The following is a 22,648-nucleotide window of genomic DNA, read 5'->3' as shown; positions in this document are numbered from 1 at the left end:
GAGGCTTTGACGAAGTGACAACCAACCAGTGACACTGGCCAAACCAGAGTCCAGGTGGGGAGCAGGGAGGAGGGAACAGAGTTCCAAGCAGAAACACACCCAGCGCCCATCCTCAGGAAATCCCACTTTTCACTAAAAGGAGGTAGGACTTCTTGAAGAAATGGCTGATTACAGGCCTGCCTGGGGAGTGTCGAGGCAAGAGGTGGGAGAAGGGTGCCAGGAGCTCATCATGGTTGGAGCAGGACTATGGGATGGGGCGTCACGTGCTTCAGGTACTGGCCAAGCAGAAGCACCCCCCATCCTTCTGGAGAAGAGGTATTTGAGATTTCAGAAAAAGCCTCAAATCATCATGATGGGGAAAGAGGCAGAACTCTGTTGGACTTCCTTCCCCTGATTTTGCATTTTCATATTATTTTATTTTGAATTATATACGAAGAGGAAATGCTGTCCCTGTATACATGAAGGGGAGCGTGTGTGGACCCTAGAAGGGCAGGGAACACGTCTTGGATACCTCTGCATCTCCAGTGTCTGTTGAGAGCCTGGCACATAGCAGGCACTGAGTATTTGTGAAATGAATGAATGAGTGAGCCAGAGCTGCTCCCCTATGTTCATAATGAGTGCTAAGGGGAAGAACATCGGGAACCTTGCCACGTGGAAAAATCATAGCCCTTTGATCAAGTCCAATGTCCTGCTTATATAAAGAGCATAAAAGGGCTGAGCAAAACCACTCCTTGACCCATGGCTTGCAGGGCCCACAACACAAAGGGCCTGGAAACTGTGCAAGGGAATCTGGAAGTTTCCCCCAACAGCCATAAAGGGTGGAAGAGGGGGACAAGATTAGATAGAATTTAAATAATCTGTCTCAGAGAGCCAGGATTTGGCCCAAAGCCAGAGGATGGGTCATGGTACAAAGACACCAGACTTAACCGTCCACTTCTCCTAAGAACATTCCCCGGAGTGCTGGCCCCATGCTAACCTCCTCCCTGGCGATGGTCATGCTGTCTTGCACGTCTCCGAACACGGTGGGCTGAATGAAGTAGCCACGGTCCGCAGCCGCCCCTCCACCACACAGCAGCTTCGCCCCCTCCTCCTTCCCAGATTTGATATAACCAAGGACCTTCTTAAACTGAGTTTCGTCCACCTGTGGGGAAAAGGAGTCCAAAGTTTCAGAGATGGCTAGAGCCAGACCTCTCCTAGCTTTAGGCTTAGAACTACACAGGCAATGAATGACACAACTGAGCCACCAGAGAAGCTTAGGAATAAGCAAGGCTCAGAAGAGGAACTCCCAGGGGCCAGTAAACGTTAAGAAAAGGGTCAACCAATCTCGTTAGCCCTGGAAGAAATGCATATCAAACCCACTGTTTTTATTTTCCAACTATGAATAATTAAGAATTTAAAACGGTGAAAAAAAATAAAAATAAAAAATAAATAAAATAGTGAAAAAATAAATCTGCTTGCTTCAGCAGCACTAAAATTGCAAGCATACAGAGATTAGCATGGCCCCTGCCCAAGGATAGCAGATTCGTAAAGCATTCCAGATCAAAAATAATAAGAAGAAAATACATTGATAGCAAGGGTATGATACATAATTCTCATATTCATATGTTCCCAGAAGGACTAATACAATGTCGTATGTCAGTTGTATCTCAGCTTAAAAAAAAGGCCTATAAAGTGGTACAGCCCTTTTGGCAGGTACTTTATTAATACTGGTCAAAGAATGAAATACTCAGGGCACCTGGGTGGCTCAGGGGGTTAAAGCCTCTGCCTTGGACTCAGATCATGATCCCAAGGTCCTGGGATCAAGCCCCACATTGGGCTCTCTGCTCAGCAGGGAGCCTGCTTCCTCCTCTCTCTCTGCCTGCCTCTCTGCCTACCTGTGATCTCTGTCTGTCAAATAAATAAATAAAAATTTTTTAAAAAGAAAAAAAAAAAAGAAATACTCATTCCCTTTGACCCAACTATTTAACTTGGGAATTTATTCTACATTGTCACAAAGGGACCTAAAGAAGGATATTCACTGAGGAGCACTTTATAAAAGTAAGAAACAGAAACAGTTCTAAGTATATGTCAGTAGAGGGACTGGCTAAAATAATTACTGTATGTGTATGTAATGTATACTGTGTCCTTGGTAATAACAGATCTGTGTGAGGCACCTGGCTGGCTCAATTGGTAGAGCATGGGGGACCCTTGATCTCAGGGTCATGAGTTCAAGCCTCCCACTGGGCATGGAGCCCAGTTTAAAAAAAAAACAACAACAACAAAACACTGATCTGTGGACTGACACAGAAAGATACCCTAAGGTATTCTGTAAAGATGAGGGAAGCTTGTAGAATGTTATATAATCTTGTTTTTGTTCAAACAAATATACAGAAACGGAATTCTGTGTGTTTGTGCACCTGCGCACATATGTGGTTATCTATGGGGAACAGACAGAAGGGAGCCAAGAGGGTTTTATTTTTTCCTTTAAACACTTTTTATCAAAAATTTTATACAACTTTGTATCACCTTACTAATTAAATAGCCATAAACTACAAAGAAAAACAGGAGAGGGAAAAAAGGTGTTGGGATTCATGGTAGCACTATTCCCAATGGCCAGAACGTGGAAAGAACCCAAATACCCATCAGCAGGTTAAGTAGGTAAGGAAAATGTGATATGTCCATGCAATGGCAGACTCCTCAGCCATAAAAAGGAATCAGCTATCAAGTCACCAAAAAATATGAAGGAAATGTACATGTACATTGTTAACTGAAAGAAGCCAATCTGTAAAGGCTACATAGTGTACGATCCCAGCTATAGGATATTCTGGAAAAGGCAAAACTATGCAGACAGTAAACAGATCAGCGATTGCCTAGCATTGGTGTAGGGGAGGTTTGAATGGGTGGAGCACAGGGGAATTTCAAAAACTATTCTGTATACTACTGCAGTGGTGGATTCGTGTCTTCATATATCTGTCCACACCCAGAGAAAGCAACACCAAGAGTGAGCCCTGAAGTAAACTATGGACTTCAGTTAATAATAATGCAACACATTGGCTCATCAGTTATAGCAAATGTACCATACAAATGCAAGATGTCAGCAGTCGGGGAAACTGAAGGGGAAGGGTGGGGAGTGAAAGGAACTTCATACTTTCTGCTCTTTTTTTTATAAACCTAAACTGCTCTAAAAAGTAAGTCTATTAATTAGAGATGCCTGGGTGGCTCCCTCAGTTGAGTGTCTGCCTTCAGCTTGGATCATGATCCTGGGGTCCTGGGATCGAGTCCTGCATCAGGCTCCTTGCTCAGTGAGGAGCCTGCGGTCTGCCTCTACCTGCCTCTCTCCCCAGCGCTGACCAAAAAAAAAAAAAAAAAAAAAAAAAAGACTGGTTTTGACCAGCCCTGGAGCCTGAGGAGAGGATGGTCACTAGCAGCAGACACCCTCAGGAGGATGGGACCTGTACAGAGGCACCCGTGACCCCAGAAGTAGGTGTAGGGACCGGTGGGAGCTGGGAGCGCCCCTGGCCCTGTGGATTCCTTGCTTCTTGAGGGGGTAACGGGGGAAGGCCAGCACAGAGAGCCCAGGACAGGCGGGGTCTAAGAGCAATGCTGGAGTAAGGCTCAGGACGTGAGGAAATGGACAGAGACACTATATTTCTTCTTGTTGTAATTACTGTTGGCTGTAGCTTTGATTAAAATGAGTATGTCCTCAGGCACCTGGGTGGCTCAGTGGGTTAAAGCCTCTACCTTCAGCTCAGGTCATGATCCCAGGGTCTTGGGATCAAGCCCCACATCGGGCTCTCTGCATCCCGGGGAGCCTGCTTCCTCCTCTCTCTCTCTGCCTGCCTCTCCGCCTACTTGTGATCTGTCAAATACATAAATAAAATCTTTAAAATGAGTATGTCCTCATGATAAAAAATTACATATATATATTTGATATATGTAAAAATATAAATATAAATATATATGTATATATACACATATATATAATTTTTTAAAAAATTCAAACATTTCAGAATAGTATAAAGTCAAGTCCAGGCCATGGCTCTCTGGCCCACTCCCCAAAGATAACCACAGTTAACAGATACACGTGTGTCCTTCTGGAAGATGCATTTTTTTTTTCCCTAAAGATATTATTTATTTATTTGACAGGGAGAGACACAGCGAGAGAGGGAACACAAGCAGGGGGAGTGGGAGAGGGAGAAGCAGGCTTCCCACTGAGCAGGGAGCCTGATGTGGGGCTCAATCCCAGGACCCTGGGATCGTGACCTGAGCCAAAGGCCGCCGCTTAACAACTGAGCCACCCAGGCGCCCATGGAAGATACATTTTTATGGATGGCCAAGGTTCAGGAAGCAGGCATTCCTTTTTACACAGATCCTCCTGATATTTATTATGTGTATGAAGTTTATAAGCTGGTTTCTATTATTGATTTCCATTTTAAAGCCAGCCCGTGAGTTCCAGAAAGGTGATTATTACAGATGAGAGAATGGTGGCGCAGAGAGTGCATGTGGCTTCCCAGGGACACACAGCTGGCACATGGCATAGCTGAGACTTGAAGCCACGCCTCCCTGCCTTTGAGTCTGAGACCCCTTCTGCTCTTCCGTGCTGGCTCTGGACACCCAGACCCTTCTGCAGCAGCCAGGCTTACCTGCGGCCCTTGCTCAGTCTGGCTGTCAAAGGGGTTCCCAACTACACGAGACTTGGCCCGGGCAACGCTCCGCTCCACAAACTCGGCATACACGTCTTCTTGCACAAAGGTCCGGGAGCCTGCACAGCAGCACTGGCCCTGGTTGAAGAACAGGGCGAAGTGGGCCTGCTCTACAGCCCAGTTCACTGGGGAGGCAAAAAAGCCACCATGAGAAGAAACCGAGGATGAGCCTGGCCCCAGGGTCTGCTTATCCTCTTAACCCGTCCATGCCACCAACAGCACCGACCAGCACAGACCTGATCTCTCCTTCCCTGGGGTCTGGACACCCAGTGAACAGACACAAAGAGAAAGGAGGTCACAGCCCTCTGTGGTAACAGGCATGAGGGTGGTGGCAGGACCCACCCAGCCAGCCCACAGCAGTCAGGGAAGGGCAAATCAGGGGCCGCCCCGGCGGGACTGGGAAGCGGGCTAAGGAGGCGGCGGCGCGGTCTGCTCCGAGGGCAAGCATGCGGTATGGCCGGGCGACTGAGCACTGCGGCCCAGCAGCAGTGGGGAGCAAAGAGGAGAGAAGCTGGGGAGGGACCGGGTCATGCAGGCTGGAGGGCCATGCTGCCGACTCTGACCTTCCTCCTCGGGCCTAGGGGGCAGACACTGAGTCCAGTGGTTGCCGAAGCTCAGTAAAGTGAGAGGAGCCACGGTATGGACAGCGCGTGGCCACCTTTGTCCCACACCTCCTCCCTGAAAAAACCTTACTGTCTGCATCTGACATGATGATGTTGGGGCTCTTTCCCCCCAGCTCCAGGGTCACTCTCTTGAGGTTACTGCTCCCTGCAGCAACTTGGATTAGGTGGCCAACCTGTGGGGAAGCAGAAATACAGAAAAGCTCTCAGGAGGAGGAAAGAAGAACCAAGTGCTCTTCTAGATGCAACAGAAGGGAGCAGCTGGACTACAAGAGACCCGGAGAATTTCACCCAGTCCAGCTATTCATGTACCACTGCTGCTTCACCCCTCTGAGGTCCCAGGACAATAGTGACTGGAAACTGTGGGAGCAATATGACTTCTCTATACCGAGCGCGCCTATATACCAGACACCATGCCAAGCGCTTCGTGTTCATTTAGTTCAATCCCTGCAATGACCTCAAAGGTAGGCACGACTCTTTGCCTTGCTTCAGAAATGTGGGAGCTGTGGCTCAGAGTGGTCAAGTCACTTGCCCAAAGTCACACAGCTGGTGAATGTGGAATCGGAATTCACACCTGGGCAGCGTGAGTCCCATCACCAGGTCAAACCGCTATCCCGCCCCCTTCCCACAGTGTAGTTGAGTGTGGTCCCCCAGCCCATGGCACGCTCTGTGGGGGCAATGATGAGGGGCTCCTCACCTCCTTGGTCACAGAGCCTGGCACATCTGAACCTATCTGAATGAACAAATCTGTCTCTGTCAGAAAACCATCCCCTCGGTGAGAATCTCAGCAGCACCTCAAGGCATTCATCTGGGCAGTAGCAAAGCAAGGGAAGAGCTTGGACCATGCTCTCTTGGGCTCTGTCCCGGCCCTCCCAGAGCCACCGTCACTGCGCACAGACGGAATGCTGGGCCGTATCTACCTCTGGGGGAACGATCTGAGACCACATTCCTTATGGTATTCAGTGTGCCTTCTCTGGAGCCATGTGATGAAGTCTCGCAGAAATTCAAGGACAGGAAAGGCTACTCTTCAGAAGGAATTCCGTCCTTGCTTCGAAGGAGATGATCACCAGACCTCTTACCTATCTATCCCTGTTTCTCCCGGGCCTGGCACAGAGCTGCACGACATTCCTTACTCATGCATTCCCTCCCTGAGCACTTACTCTGAGCTAGACCCTTGCTGATCGCCTCGCAAGCTTCATCGCCCTTACTCCAATCCTGTGAGCTGGATGCACTTATCATCCCCATTTTACAGATGAGACAGAGGCTTCGGGAGCCTGAGTGACCTGCCCAAGATGGCGGAGCTAGTAAGTGCCACTGAAACAGTAAGACTCTGGAGCCCCTGATCTTCCCCACTACACCATACGTATTGTCTCCACTGCCTCCACTGCCTCCGGATTGCCATCCTCATTTTATTTTATTTATTTTTTTTTTTTTTAAAGATTTTATTTATTTACTTGAGAGAGAGACAGTGAGAGAGAACATGAGCGAGGAGAAGGTCAGAGAGGGAAGCAGACTCCCCATGGAGCTGGGAGCCCGATGCGGGACTCGATCCCGGGACTCCGGGATCATGACCTGAGCCGAAGGCAGTCGTCCAACCAACTGAGCCACCCAGGCGCCCGCCATCCTCATTTTAAAGAGAACAAATGAAGCCCTGAAGGCATTCAGTGAATCACCCCATGTCATCCTGGCGAGGCTGGGATTTGAACTCATGTCTTCCCGAAGTCCCTGCTCTGTAATTGTCAGGGCAGTGCTGGTTCAGGAGCCTGATACCGCCAAAGGGCTTTGACCCCGGAAAGGAGGTCCATTCTGGGCTTCATGAGGTATAGACGGCCTCGGCCTCTTTATTCCACGTGGTGTGCTGGCCCCTCAACTCAGCCAGAGTGTCAAGCAACCCACAGAGGGCTCCACCCCAACAGCCACTACTGGCCATGTGGGGCCCTCACTCAGGCTCCTCAGAGGCCATCTTGGGGATCCTTCACGCAGTACCCAAAGGCAAATTTTCAACGCATCATCCTTGGAGGACAGTGGGAAATTGGGTCGAATATGCCACAAGCTTGAGGTCCTGGTGATGCCTTACCTCAGTGGAGCCCGTGAAGGCCACTTTGTCCACATCCTCATGGGAGGCAATGGCAGCCCCAGCTGTGGGGCCAAATCCAGGAATAATATTGACCACGCCAGGGGGAAAGCCAGCCTGTGGGCAAACAGACAGGGACACTGGGTGTCATTCTCCTGCTCCAAAGGGCTTGGACCAAAGAGCACACACCCCTCCCGGAGAGGCTAAAGTAGCCTGCCCAGTACCCACACAAGCAGTTACCAGTCTGTGGGGCACTGCTCAGGAATTCCAAATGACACAGCAGAGACCCTACTTTTCAGGGTTCCTTGGGGCTGCTACCGCTCCCCTTTGGCATTCACCTAGAACAATGCTCATTCTTCAAAGGGGTCTGACAGTGAAACTCAGTGTAGAAAACAGGTAAGGGAGGGCCATTTCGGCTGGCCTGTATGAGGTACAGGGGGTGGGGGCAGGCTCAGTCCCTGCGCTGTGAACACCTGCCCCACTTTGGGGCCCCCAAAGCCCCTCTTAAGAACCCCCAAAGAGCAAGCCTGTACAAGGGCGTTCAGAGGTCAAGACTAACACAAACCACACACCTCCTTAATCAGGTTGGCCACATAGAGGGCGGTGAGCGGAGTCTGCTCGGCTACCTTCATCACAACCACGTTGCCAGTTGCCAGGGCTGGACCCAGTTTCCAGGCTTGCATCAGGAGCGGGAAGTTCCACTGCAATAAACAGTAACTCCTCTTGGAACCGAAGCTGAGATCTGCGCTGGCCAGGGCAGGGGGTAGCCAGGGAGGAGAGGCTGCACCGACTTCTCTGAGCCCCTTGCGCTACCCCCACAACTTGGCTGTGAGCCGAAGACAGATGGACAAGGCAGGAGGATGGGAGCAAGAGCGACTCAAGCTCATTAGAGCTTTTTCCGTACTAGGCTCCATGCTGCGCTGTTGCATTTTATACCCCCACCCCCGAGACAGTGCTGTGTTCCCTTCCACTTTTCAGATAAGAAAACTGAGTCTTAGGGAGATCAGTGATTTGCCCAAAGTCAGAGTCCACACATGGCAGCACCAGTTGGCTTTCTTAAAGCCTGTGTTCTCACCCACCACCCAGGCTGCCTTCCGACAGCATCCACAGACCCCACCACCTGTACAATCAGCCTGTCTGAGATCGCTGCATCTCAAGGCACTCCTGATAAGCTTTCCTGTGTTTATTAGGAGCCCAACACTCACCGGAATGATCTGCCCACACACCCCGACCGGTTCATGGCGGGTATAGCTGAAGAAGTCCCCATCGATGGGAATGGTTTTCCCGTGGTACTTATCAGCCCAGCCAGCGTAATAACTTTAAAAAAAAAAAGAAAATCCAAGCTTAATCAATGACTGGCAGGGACCCCTGTACACCCTGGCAGGAAGAGAAGACTCAAACAGGCCCAATTAAGTCCTTCTGATCATTGTTCTTGCTCTTGGCTTAATCCGAGAAAGACTTCCTGGGTAACTGCTAGGGTCACAGTAACCCGCTCCAGATAACTAACATCTAAGCCTCAGAGTCACCTGGGATGCTTCTAAAAAACACCACGTTTCAGGTGCCCACTTCCAACCTACTTAATCTGGAGCTCTGAGGCTGATCCCCAGGAATCAGTATTTTTCATAAACATTCAGATTTATGAAAAACTGTGACTGCTGAACCAGCCCTGCACCACAGATTAGCATTTGAGAACCATGGGTCGGATCTGGTAAGGAAGTGAAAACCTCTCTAACAGCCAGCACTTCCTGTATGCAGACAAGGAAAGACTGAGGGAAAAGCCACCAGAAACAAATCTTCAGCTGGTCTCACCCCTCGAAAAGCCTTCTGTCTAGACTCACGGACGGAGGGGACAGTAAAGCCCAGCACACTGGAGAGAGGGAGAAAAGAGCAGCGTGGGTTTCCAGCACGTAAAGGTGATGTTTTCAGGGAAGTGGGAAAAAGCGAGAGAAGGGGAAAGATGAAATGTCGGGGAAAAGGAAGCGTTCTGAAATGAGCGGGATGGCCACAGGAGTCGGAGCTCCACGCTGACCAGGCTTCGAACACAGGTCTGTGAACCTGGGGAGAAAAACAGCCAGGGAGTTGCCAATCTCTACAAGGGAAAGCAGTACCTCTCTCTCCCTTTCTCCCAGTCTGTGCGACGTGTGTCTTGTGAGCCCCGGAATGGTTACCTAATCAGCACAAAGGCATATTCCTAAAACTCAGGAGGGCACAGAACTTAGCCCGAGCTTCCCCAGGCTGCTCTCTCTGGGGCATCCTCACAGAGTGTTCTAATCTTGGCACTAAGATCATGTGGGGCTGGAAAATTCTTTGCTATGCTGGCCGTGCTGTGCACTGTAGACTTTCTAGCAACCTCGCTGGCCTCTATGCAAACCGCCCCCCCCCCACGTGCCATGCTGTGATAACCAAAAATGTCTCCAGACATTGCCACCATCGCCTGGGAGACATGACCAATACCCTGGCTGAGAACCCATTATGTTGTCCAACCCCTACCTTCCCAGCACGGCTTCTTCTCTATCTCTGTCCACAGGGTGACAGGGAAGTACTCATTATTTGCACATTGATCTGTCCACCTGGACCACAGCTGGTCAGACTCAAGGCCAGCCAATCAGGGCGGCATCTGGCCTCTGAATCTGGCATTAAGACTCTGGCATTTGGCACTCGGAGAAGGACTGCAGTGTACTCGGTAGGATCACACATACAGAAGCGAGCCCACATTCCAGCATGCACACGGGCCCTGACAGTGGCCAGGGGGTCACTGAGAGAAGATGAGGCAAGAGGGTTGACATAAACCATAGTGGGGCTCAGCAGCCTTCTGGATTTAAGGCCCCCGACCCTCCACAGTGCCCAAGTCAGGCCGAGGCTTTGTTACCTGCATCCCTAAAGACCCCAGCAGAGCTCTTTTTCCTCATCCTGTATTTCTTGGGCAAACTAATTCCAAAGCTAGCAAGAAGACTACGGCAGCAGGGCACCTGGGTGGCCCAGTGGGTTAAGCCTCTGCCTTCGGCCCAGGTCATGATCTCAGGGTCCTGGGATGAAGCCCTGAATCAGGCTCTCTGCTCAGCAAAGAGCCTGCTTCCCAAGCCCCCGCCCCCGGCCTGCCTCTCAGCCTACTTGTGATCTCTCTCTCTGTGTCAAATAAATAAGTAAATAAAATAAATAAATAAATAAAAATCTAAAAAAAAAAGAAAAAGAAAAAGAAGAAGACTACAGCAGAGACAGATGAAATAGAGAACAGGAAAACAACAGAGGAAATCAACAAAACCAAAAGTGAGTTCTCTGTAAACTCACTAGATTGACAAACCCTTCACTAGACTAAGAAAAAAAAAAAAAAGAAGACACAAACTACTGAAAAACGAAATGAAAGCAGGGACATTACCACTACCTTATAGAGATAGAAAGGCTTATAAAGAGAATTTATGAACAACTATAGCCCACAAATGAGATAACCTACATGAAATGGACAAATTCCATCTAACATAGAAATTACCGTAACTGCCCTGAGAAGAAAGAGAAAATGCTTACAAGTTATAACTTTGGTACTGAGGGATTTTCTCCTAAGATGGAGTCTCACAGAACATGTTTCTCCAACTCCTGTGATCCTGTTAAATTTATCTAATTTCTGGGGCGCCTGGGTGGCTTGGTGGGTTAAGCCGCTGCCTTCAGCTCAGGTCATGATCTCAGGGTCCTGGGATCGAGTCCCGCATCGGGCTCTCTGCTCAGCAGGGAGCCTGCTTCCCTCTCTCTCTCTCTCTGGCTGCCTCTCCGTCTACTTGTGATTTCTCTCTGTCAAATTAATAAATAAAAGCTTTAAAAAAAAAAAAAAATTTATCTAATTTCTGGCCCCCGCAAAACCTGCTCCCCTGGGGCACGGCCAGAATATAAGAGCAGGAAGCCTGAGCCCATACCGGATGCATTTGAGGACCATGTCCAGATCCACCAGGTAGGAGATGACATAGGGCTTGCCGTTATCCAGGGTTTCCAAGGCCTGAGAAAAGAAAACGGTCAGCACGGACGTGCAAGCACAAGACTGAATCACAGCAGTCAGTGGTGACCAGTGCGGAACCTCAGCACAGACCAAGAAGGGCAGATGGGCCACTTTGTGCCACTGAATGCTGTGGCATTTCTGGCCCATCGCCCCTCCCTCTCCAAAGGCAGGAGAGCGAGGGGTGGGGAGAGGAATGGTGCCACCACTTTCATGCAGTCACTTCACAGGCAGGTTCTGCTCTAAGCCAAATCCAGAGGCTGGGATAAGAGACAAACATAGGGGCTGAATGAGCAAAGCGCCAGTGACTCATGACCTGAAGCCTCAATTGTGAGTGTTAAAGAGTGCTAGAAAGGAGAAACCAGGCTGCCCAGCCCAGTCTGAGAAACCCTCTAGCTTAAACCTGAAGGATATGTAGCAGGTAACTAAGCAAAAGGGAAAGTACAAATGATGACAAAGCAAAAGCACCCCAAGCAGAGGGAACAGCATGTACAAAGGCCCTGGGGGCTCAAAGAAGCCAGGTAGTCAAGACGCTGAGGGAAGGCTGCTGAGCTAAGCTGTGTGTGTGTGAGGGCCACAGTCCAGCATGAGTTGGGAGATGGAGTCAGATGAGGCAGGGCCTTGTAGACCATGTTGAGGGAACAGGACTTTATCCTAAGAATATGTGGGATACCGTGGAAGGCTTCAGAGGGGAACACCATGGTATAATTTGCCTTCTAGAAGATTCACTCTGGCTGCTATTTGCAGATTGGACTGGGGAGAAGAGAGGGTATTGCCTCTTGGTTTCTTCAGCTTCTAGCAGCCACCCCACAGAGGGGCTTCAAGGGAGATGTCCGTCCCTGGAGGTCTCAGTAACGGCTCTCCACTGTGGCTCCCCTCCCCATCCCCAGTCTCCTCCTTTTTTAGCCATCGTAGGAGACAAGGAGAAGTTCCTCTGGTTGGTACAGGGGCATACCCCCAAACGCCCAGCCTATGCCATTCTGACCAGTGACATGTCAGCAAAGCAGCCTCCTCCTGGCTGGCTGTGGGATGCTCGGAGCCTATTCAACAGGTGGGATGAGAGGGGAGAAGGGTGAGAACTCACTGCTAGGTAGGTCCGGTCCCGCTCAATCAGATCGGCCAGGCGGTTCAGGAGGCGGCCCCTGTCGGACGCATTCATGCGGCGCCAGGGGGAGCCCAGCTGGAAGGCGGCCCGCGCAGCCTTTACTGCCCTGTCCACGTCTTCCTGGAAAACACCCACCGAGGAAGCTCAGGCCTTCTCAGCACTGTCTCCACCCTAAGGCGAACACACCTATGGGACTTCAGTCAATGCTTTGTGGCAACCTGACCCAAACAGCCCTTCCCCACCAGGAAGGGCTCTCCTGTGGAGTTTCAGACTCCCTTACAGGACTCACGGAGGGAGTGAGGATCCTGACTGTTAACGTTTCTGGATTTTCACCTCTGTGTTTAGAGGGTGACCATTTCCCCCCCTTCCTAGGAAAGCAAGCCCAGAGAACTTAGACATTCCTTCTCCGATGACTGGTAGTCTCCACCAAATGCAGGTTTAACCAGCTGCTCTCTCCTTGGAGAAGCAGTAAAATCGACACAGCTAGCATTTTTCATATAGGGAGGTGTGTATCAGGAGGTTGGAAGCATGGTTTCCATTAATATTAAATATATTTACCGTCAGACTACCGTAAAAGTAGACTACCAAGAAAGTACTATATTCACATTTGCTTTTAGGAGAGGAAGCAGGGCTTTATACATGAATATAGAAAACTGTCTTAAAGCAGAGGGCAAGAGGCCTTCTTAAAATATTTTCAATGCTTCTTCTTTTTTAAGATTTATTTTTGAGATCAAGCGAGCATGAGTCAGGGAGGAGCAGAGGGAGAAAGAGAAAACCCCCCACTGAGCAGAGACCCCCCCCCCACCCGCTGTGGCACTCACTCTCACAACCCTGAGGGGCACCTGGGTGACTCAGTCGTTACACGTCTGCTTTCAGCTCAGGTCATGATCCCAGGGTCCTGGGATCGAGCCCCACATCCGGCTTCCTGCTTGGCAGAAAGCCTGCTTCTCCCTCTCTCACTCCCTCCGCTTTTGTTCCCTCTCTCGCTGCCTCTCACTGTCAAATGAATAAAATCTTAAAAAACAAAAACAAAAGCAAAAAACCTCACAACTCTGAGATTATGACCTGAGCCAAAACCAAGAGTCAGATGCTCAACTGACTGAGCCCCCAGGCACCTCTCAATGTTTTGTTTTTTTTTTTTTAAGAAAATAAGGAAGGAAGATAGATTTTTACTGAAAGTCTAATTTTTTTTTTAAGATTTTATTTATTTATTTGACAGACAGAGACCACAAGTAAGCAGAGAGGCAGGCAGAGAGAGAGGAGGAAGCAGGCTCCCTGTTGAGCAGAGAGCCCGATGTGGGGCTCGATCCCAGGACGCTGGGATCATGACCTGAGCCGAAGGCAGAGGCTTTAACCCACTGAGCCACCCAGGCGCCCCGAAAGTCTAATTTTTAAGTTGTAAAATTATTACTACTATTTTTCATTGCAAGTATATATAATTCCAACAAAGTACACTACCAACACTAGACTAGATCTCAGGAGACCCAAATTCTAGGCCACAAGATGCCTCTATCTAGATGTGTACCTCCCTTCTCTGACCTTCAACTTTCAGGTCTAGAAAAGAGAGACTGGATTAGATGTTCCCAAATTTAGTTCCAAGTCTACAATTCTACTGCTGTGTGTATTGAACCCGGGTATAATCTAGCACCATTGTCTGAAGGAAGAGTTCCTGTTGATTCATTTACTCAAAAGATATTCATTGAGATTTTTGAATTATGAAAATAATACACTCCTGGTAAAGTTTCAACCCCATAAAAACATAAAAAGTAAACAATGAAACCATCCTTGCCTGCTCCCGGCCCAAGGTAGGTCACTTACCTTGTCTCCTTCAGCTACCTGACATATGACTTCTCCGGTGGATGGATTGATGGTGGGGAATGTCTTCTTGCTTACAGCATCATGCCACTCGTTGTTTATGAAGATCTACGAGAAGGAAGAAAGTTCTCAGGACCGGCTCTCAACCCAACACCAACAACCAGCGATGTGGGAAGGAAAAAAAAACCAGAACACATATGAATTAGCCTTAGAATGATGTGGCAGGAGATTTAAAGCCCCAGCCCTGGAGACAACCAAGTCGGAATGCCTTCTCTGCCAAGCAACCTTGGGTAAGTCATTTGCCCTTGGTTTCTTTTACCTGAGAAATGAAAAGAATGTGGGACAACAGTATGGACTCGGTAGCTTAAATGATCCATCTTTCTCTCACAATCATGTCCACTGATTGAGCTCAGCTGCACAGGGCTTCCCTGGGCTGGCTCATGGGGTTGCAGAGCAAGAGTGCGTGGGGCTGGATGTGCACGAGGGGTTCTGCACCACAAACATGTCTGCTTAGGCCTCCTGACCGTATGGCAGACCCAGGTGCGTCAGCCTTCTCCCATGACAGCTGGCTTCCCCAGAGAGTGTTCCGAGAGACCCACGCAGAAGCTGAAAGGCTTCCTAAAATCCAGCTTCTGAAGATACACAGCCTCATTCCACCACCAAACTCCACAGGTCATTGTGAGTCACAGGCCCGGTCCAGATCTCAGGGAGGGGAGAGATCTGCCACTTACTCCTTGGAAGGAGCGGCCAAGAATTTGGAGCCATCTCTCCTCTAGCACACTACTGCACAGGGTTGTCATGAGAATGGGGTCAGAATATTCTTTAATGATTCCGTAAACGTGCAGTGAACCCCTGCAATGGGCCAGGCACTGTTCTAAGGCTGAGGACACAGTGGAAACCAAACCCAATAAGGACCTTTCTCTCTCATGGAGCTGGTGCTCTGATGGGTACAGACAGTAGAGAAGCAAGTAGAGAAGAAATACACAAGACAACCTCAGATTGCAGGGGTAGATACAGAGGAGGAAAACAGGATCCACAAAGAAAGTGGGGGAAGACAGACAACTTTACATGGGATGGTTGGTAGGGTCTCTGTGACAAGCAGATACTTCACTCAAGCCCTGACTGGTGAAAAGGAGCCTGCCACAGGAAGAGTAGGAGGATAAGCAGGCCAGGCAGCAGGGATAGCAAGTGCAAAGGCCCTGGGGTGGGAATTAAGACTAATGCATTTGAGAAAGAATGAAAGTGGCCAGCGTTAACTGGCTAACCAAGAAGGAAATGCTAGGAGATGGGATCAGAGAGGAGGGGGGGCGTCCTGTGAAGCCCTCCGTTCAGCACCTGTCACCAGTCATTGCTGTTGCTGTTGTGAGGTTTAACAGCAATCAAGTCTGGAGAGGGACTGTATACTGGTTTAATGAGGCCAAAGTAGTGGCGGCGGGGCAGGAACGGACGGAAGCCTCTTCATTCAAAGAAAAGGTCCTTATCCAAAGCTGCTTAGTCAAGTGCCAAAATTCACTCTCTGCTTCTAAGAGCCAGACGATGGCCTCAAGGGAGAATAGGGAAGAACTCTCCCAGCAAGCTGTTCCCCTTCAGGATGGGGAAGCTGGTCCGGGGGTCAGGGACACTTGGTCATTTCAGCCGGGCTGCACAAATGTCATAGTCAGGGTGAACATCAGTTCAAGGCTACTCCCACTTCCTTCCTCAAGGGTTCCCCTTGGCCCCACCATCCCAACATGGCCTGGCTCTGGCTTAGGACCCTGGGGAGCCATCCCCAGTTACTCTGGGCCAGAGTCTAGGACCACAAACAAGACCAAGCCACAAAGCAAAGTCTGGAGCTTGGCCAGGGCCAAAGAGTTTGGGGCCAGCAGGGCCCAGGGAGGACTGGCCCGGCTCCACGGTCAAGAGCAGCGTCAGGAAGAACACCTGGATAAACCCGGGCTCCTCTGATCCTAGTTGTTTCACACGGGGCAAGGAACTTCACCTCACTCCGTAGTAAGAATCATCACAGTACCCCTCATGACGTGGCATGTGAGGGCCCCAGGTATATGCACAAAGTTCGGGAGGAGCAAGGCTGTGTCGGGGCCCATGGGACCGGGTGGTGCACGAAGGAGCTCATTAGGAAAGGGTCTACCAGGGGTCACTTTCCCAGGCTCAAATTTGGTATTTTGGCACCATCCCCACCCACCATCAGGGCAGAATCCGCAGCTACGCACCTACAGTGAAAGGCTTTCGGCATCTAGCAGGCGCACATAGGTAAACATCATCTGGAGTCTTTGCAGGTGTGCAGTGTGGATTCACATTAGCCGGCTGATCGTGAATCTTGAGGGACACAGACACCTTTGTTGCTGGGGCGTGGCAGAAAGAGGTCTGGCTCGGAGCCCAGGGGCCCTGAGTTCCAGTGGGCCCAGCCCTGCACACGTGGCTCCCTGAGAATCGGCTTCCCCCTCCTGGTGAGCTCTTTACCTGGTTCTCTTCCCGCTCTGGCCTCCAGTCAGAGCCCAAGTATGTGCCTTTAAGGAGGTGAGAACTCTTGTTTCCTAATCTCCATCTCCATGGTTTACATACTGCCCAAGTGCAGGTCTGATTTGGGGTTTTATTCTGGAGGGTAAAAAAGCACCAACCTCTAAGCCACACAGACCTGGGTTGGAAGCTCACCTCTATCCCTCACCAGCTGTGGCTAATCCCTGCACTTCCAGATGCTTCACCAGTCCCTGGGGGAGAATCTGTCTGGGGCTGATGTGAAGATTAAATGTAACAACGGGTATAAAGCTCCCGAGCCAGGACTCTGCACACAGTGGCTCTTACCACAGCAGTCACTACACGTACGACAAAACTCTGGACCCTGTGGCTCTCTCAGGCCAAAGATTTTTCGAAGCAAAAGCCAGGCAGATCCGTATACCTCTGCCTGTGTTATTCCCTGTACCACAGCATACGGAATTAGTTTGTCCTGAAAAAGTTTTGATTGTTATTTTTGCAAAGATCAGAAGTATGAAGCAAGCAAGTAGGCCAGTCAGCCGAACCCCCAGGCCTCACCCCTTCCTCTCTGGGCCGGGCCCACACCATTGCCCTGTTCTTACACTAGGACCTGCGTTCCCCGGCACTATTTGCCTTTCAAAGCCTTGAACTTGCTGGGTCGTCTCCAGTGTTGAATTTTCAACAATCTACCCTTTCTCGCTGATAAAATAAGCCTGAATGTGCCTGGTAGGAACCCAGAAACTTCCTTGTTTTGAGTTCCCATTTCCCTGCTCCTAGAGCCGGCGTTCAGTGGTCTCCCCGACCAACCCTCAGTCAGGGATGGGCAGCAGCGTAGGAACTGTTCTCACTCTGAACCTTGGCCAAAGTTCTCCTTCAAGCGAGCAGAGTTTCACTTAAGTAAACAACTGCTGGTATCAAGTCAAAAGCTTCGTAACCTCTTCACCCGAAACCCAAAGCTTCACTCCCTAAACAGGCTTAAGTCAGTCACCGTGGACGGTAGTTTTCCCAGCTCACGCTTCCAAACTCAAGTTTCCAGAGGCAGAGCAACATGCAGAGGGCTATCCTAGAGACATCCTAGCAACATCAGGAGCTAACGCTCAGAATCTGGACTGTGGGTAAAACTCCTAGGGCTCTTCCATCGACATATTTTAATAAACATGTCTCCCTTCATGTTGGACAAGTTGGACTCACTCATCCACGCAGTCCATCAGTTTTAACAGAGTGCCATGTCCATGCTGGGCACTGAGTGAAAAGGCAAAGTCCTGGCTCCCTGGGCTAAAGTCCTGAGGAGGAGAGAGGCAATCAGTACGCAGACCAACAAAGTGAGAGACACAAACAAATAGGCAACAGTGAGGAACAGGCCAGGGAGTCAGATGACACCAGACACGGGACCTGAAGGAAGAGCTTGGGGACAGGAGGAACCCAAAGGGCTCCATGGCTGCAGAGTAAGGGTGAGGGACAGGAGAAGGGGGCGCTGGATCCCACACCTGCTGTGTGCGGGGAGCTGTGCTGGTGCTGGGGTGCGCAGGGAACGGAACAGAGGCGGGAGTGTCTGCTCTGAGTGGGATCATCGACTTTCTGATTTCTTCACTTGCTTTTCTCAGTAACGGTTTTTCTTGGACATTATTCCACAAGCAGATCACCCCATTATTTCAAGCAACACAGCAGTTCTCAGTATGAACAGACCACATTTTATGTTAGCACTTCCCACACGTGTGCTTTCAGGATGAATTTCACTATTCCTGACGGTGCTGCTGTAGCAAACAGCCTTGGACGTGCGTCTTTACAAACCTGGGACCGATGACCCTATAAAAATTAGAACTGCTGGGCGCCTGGATGGCTCAGTGGGTTAGGCCGCTGCCTTCGGCTCAGGTCATGATCTCAGGGTCCTGGGATCGAGGCCCGCATCGGGCTCTCTGCTCAGCAGGGAGCCTGCTTCCCTCTCTCTCTCTGCCTGCCTCTCTGTCTACTTGTGATCTCTCTCTGTCAAATAAATAAATAAAATCTTTTAAAAATAAAAATAAAAAAGAGAACTGCTGAGTTAGAGTAAAACAAGATCCTTGGGCTGCCTCCAGAAACCTGGGTGGTGTGGTCGGTGCCCAGAAACTGGGGACCCCAGGGAGAAGGCCTAACCAAGGCGAGGACAGAGTGACATTCCAGTGCCACCCCCAACCCCAAGACACTGGACAGTCGTCATCTGTGCAGGGTCTCCAAGAACAGGTTTGGTGGTGTTCAGCAGCCCCAATGTAACAGGATGCATTTTGGAAGGTTTTAATTCGGGCTTTGATGCATGAAAGAATTGGGGGTCTGTTACCGAGGAAATATATGTCCCTAGAGTATGTTCCTTTCCCCAAGGGTGAGGGAGGAAATGGGGCAGACTCTTGCTGGCATTTGCTTTTTCAACAGCAGTTAGATAACTTGTGTCCAATAGAAAATCGATGTCATCTTTCGTATTATAAGATTCTGAGGAGCTAAGTTCAAGAGAAACACGGAATGCCACAGCGTTCACATTTCTGAAACCTCGGGGTTAGTTTGGTGACAAGGCCAAGGGCAGCCAAGGGCAGCCACCTCCCCCAGGCTTGCTGGCAACAGTCTGGCACCTGACCCAAGCCCCTGCCTCCTCTCCTCAGCTCCCAGGGCATTTTATCCTGCATTCCTGGATTTTTTTGGGTTCTACTGCGGACTGTCTGCCAAGCAGTCACGCCTTCAGTCTGTTGATGTCCTCTGGGCTCATGACACAGCAACCTCTATCTTGCTGCAATCACTTCCCTTGGATAATTTTAGCCCTCCCTGCATGTTTTCACATTCTTTTCTTTCTTTTTTTTTTTTTTTTTAAGATTTTATTTATTTGACAGACAGAGATTACAAGTAGGCAGAGAGGCAGGCAGAGAGAGGGGGAAGCAGGCTCCCCATTGAGCAGAGAGCCCAATGTGGGGCTGGATCCCAGGACCCTGGGATCATGACCTGAGCCAAGGCAGAGGCTTTAACCCACTGAGCCTCCCAGGCACCCCATGTTTCACATTCTTATTCACACTCCCCTTCTGAGTGGAAATACTGTGCTCCTATTCCTTGCTACTAGAACAGAAAATTATAAACATAGTTTCCATTCACTGCCTTCAATAAATATTTACTGAGCAGCAGTCCTATTTCTATCTCGGTGCCTAGGGGCTACGAATACACATGTGAACACAAACACGGCTCCTTCCTTCTGATTGCAAATGTGTAAGATCAGTAATCCAAATATTCAGTAATCTAAATATTAACATCCTTCGGGTGCCTGGGTGGCTCTGTTGAGCTCTGACTCTTGACCTCGGTTCAGGTCATGATCTCAGGGTTATTAAGTTGGACTCTGCGCTCAGCGGGGAGTCTGTTAACTCTCTGCCCTTCCCCCATGTCTCTCTCAAGTAAATACATCTTTTTTTTTTTTTTTAAGATTTTTATTTATTTATTTGTCAGAAAGCACATGCACAAGCAGGGAGAGGGAGAAGCAGGCTCCTCTCTTCTGATGTGGGGCTCCATCCCAGAACCCCGGGATCATAACCAGAGCCGAAGGCAGATGCGTAACTAACTGAGCCACCCAACTGTCCCAATAAATACATCTTTTTTTTTTTTTTAATTTATTTGTCAGAGAGAGAGGAGCGAGAGTGAGCACAGGCAGACAGAGTGGCAGGTAGAGGCAGAGGGAGAAGCAGGCTCCCTGCCAAGCAAAGAGCCCGATGTGGGACTCGATCCCAGGACGCTGGGATTATGACCTGGGCTGAAGGCAGCTGCTTAACCAACTGAGCCACCCAGGCGTCCCAATAAATACATCTTTAAAACAAAAAACACTGACATCCTTTTTTGACCATAGGGCCTGGTCATGAGGTACCACAGAATGTGGCTAAGGACATGCACATCACAGCTGAACCCTGGTTTCAAACTTACTACTTAATGTTAATGTGCCCTGCCTGAGCCTTAGTTCCCCATATCTGTAACAGCTACAATACCTGCTTCATACAGTTGCTGGAGGGATAAAAGGTAAAAATGTAGTTATACATCCTCAGCATGGGGACTGACAGAACTTAAGTGATCAGTAATTACAATTTATTCGATCAGGGGATCTGTACACATGTCCACAGCACACACAACTCTCCTCGCCACCTGAGCTCAACATCACAAACCTTAGAGCCTGTCGCTTGTAACTCTGTGTTTCCACAGATGCACAGATTCTGAAGAGGCGGGAGGTAATGAAAGGCATTTGTGTTCATTTATAATATAATTATTATTAGAAGCAGAGGTTCCCGGGGTGCCTGGGTGGCTCAGTGGGTTAAGCCTCTGCCTTTGGCTCAGGTCAAGATCTCAGTCAGGGTCCTGGGATCGAGCCCCTGTATCGGGCTCTCTGCTCAGCAGGGAGCCTGCTTTCCCCCTCTCTCTCTGCCTGCCTCTCTGCCTCCTAGTGATCTCTCTCTCTGTGTCAAATAAATAAATAAAATCTTTAAATTAAAAAAGAAGAAGAATCAGAGGTACCAAGGAAGGCCTGGTGAACTCTTCTGATTAGCTAGGTTACCTGAATCTATTATTTCACAAGCCATAAAACCAGTATGGTCAGTGTGGAGGGAGGTATTTCACTTGACTCATTCAACCCAAAGAGTTCAAACCACTGCTTTACCCAACATAAGCTGTGGCTCATTATGTAAGAATCTCCCAAGGAAAGCAAGGAACATAAAATTTCTCTTCTGTATATACTAACTGTTAGCAGTGATTATCTGCAGGTGTGGGCTATCAGAGGCCTGTCACTTTCTTTTTTCTTTTTATATCTGCTTACAGGTTACTTACCTTTAATGAGGTAAAACATTTTAACTAAAGCCAAAGTTCCCTTTAACCACTACCTACAAAGAGATTCTCCATGTAGCTCCCCTCCCTCAACCCTCACACCAATGTGCATATCCCTTACAAGTCTACTCACATTCAGTGTAAAAGTCTGTTTGGGTAGTTCAGTAAGTTTTATATTTGCAGAATCCCAGACCCTTTCCTGCCGTGACACATTGTTTTTTGAGACCCACGACTCATACACCTCCAGTGAATTCCTATAACCACTGCTGGAACTGAATTATTCCTTCCTATAACCACAGCACCCGTTCTATTTCCCTATGGACAGCAAGCTGGCTTCCTGGGTCTTTGCTAATGTAAACTACTCAGCAATGAACATCTGTGCATGCCTACATGTATTTCCAGTGAGTTCCCACCTCACAGACTTCCATAATACTTGTCTTTTCATACTGAGGACGTATTAATATTGTAACCACAAAATTCTATACAGGGAGATCCTTTCCTGATTTCCTTTTTGTCAGTTCTGTCTTTCGTTCCTGAGTGCTGTGGTCAAAAAACTAAGAACAGAGACACAAATTTAACTCACCCCAAATTAAAGTTTACCAGGACCTAGCTCACCCCCTTCAGGAAACAAATTACAACTATAATATCTGTGGAATGAATGAACCTGCCCACGTGAACTCCAGTGAGTGGCAGGCGGTCTGAGTCCGGAGGGCAACATGGTATCTAACAATATTCCGGTCTTCATAATTATTATCAACCAACATGGGGAGTCTGGAAGATGGCAGAGTGGGAGAATCCTGAGCTCACCCTGTCCCACAGACATTCCAAGATAACAGCTACATCTATGCAACTGCCTCTGAAAACACCTGAGGACTGCTAGAACAGACCTTCCACAGTTCATCTTAGACAGGAGGCCATACTGGAAGGGTATTAGGATAGAGACAGAGTTGGAAATCAAACGTCTGGCAAGACAAAGGGAAAGGACACCACAAACACGGAGAAGCAAATGCAAGAGATCAGACCCTACACTAGGCAAACCAGGCACTGGCAATCACATCGGGAAGACAGTCCCCATAATACCTGGCT

The 22,648-nt window shown here is 49.2% G+C and overlaps 1 protein-coding gene across 1 annotated transcript in view; it reads right to left on the bottom strand.

Moving 5' to 3' along the window:
• ALDH2 (aldehyde dehydrogenase 2 family member) overlaps positions 1-22,648 on the bottom strand; it is a 32,171-nt gene that overhangs the window by 6,231 nt on the left and 3,292 nt on the right. Inside the window, exons 2-10 of the mRNA XM_059408437.1 lie at positions 14,282-14,386; positions 12,443-12,583; positions 11,282-11,361; positions 8,582-8,693; positions 7,949-8,077; positions 7,380-7,493; positions 5,376-5,478; positions 4,623-4,807; positions 977-1,141 (exon numbers count right to left, since the gene is read on the bottom strand). Of these exons, the coding sequence (XP_059264420.1) occupies positions 977-1,141; positions 4,623-4,807; positions 5,376-5,478; positions 7,380-7,493; positions 7,949-8,077; positions 8,582-8,693; positions 11,282-11,361; positions 12,443-12,583; positions 14,282-14,386 (1,134 nt within the window). The remainder of the gene's footprint in view (positions 1-976; positions 1,142-4,622; positions 4,808-5,375; positions 5,479-7,379; positions 7,494-7,948; positions 8,078-8,581; positions 8,694-11,281; positions 11,362-12,442; positions 12,584-14,281; positions 14,387-22,648) is intronic.

This window comes from Mustela nigripes, chromosome 8, assembly GCF_022355385.1.
Source record: "Mustela nigripes isolate SB6536 chromosome 8, MUSNIG.SB6536, whole genome shotgun sequence".
Taxonomy (NCBI): domain Eukaryota; kingdom Metazoa; phylum Chordata; class Mammalia; order Carnivora; family Mustelidae; genus Mustela; species Mustela nigripes.
This window is presented reverse-complemented; position numbering and strand designations above follow the sequence as displayed.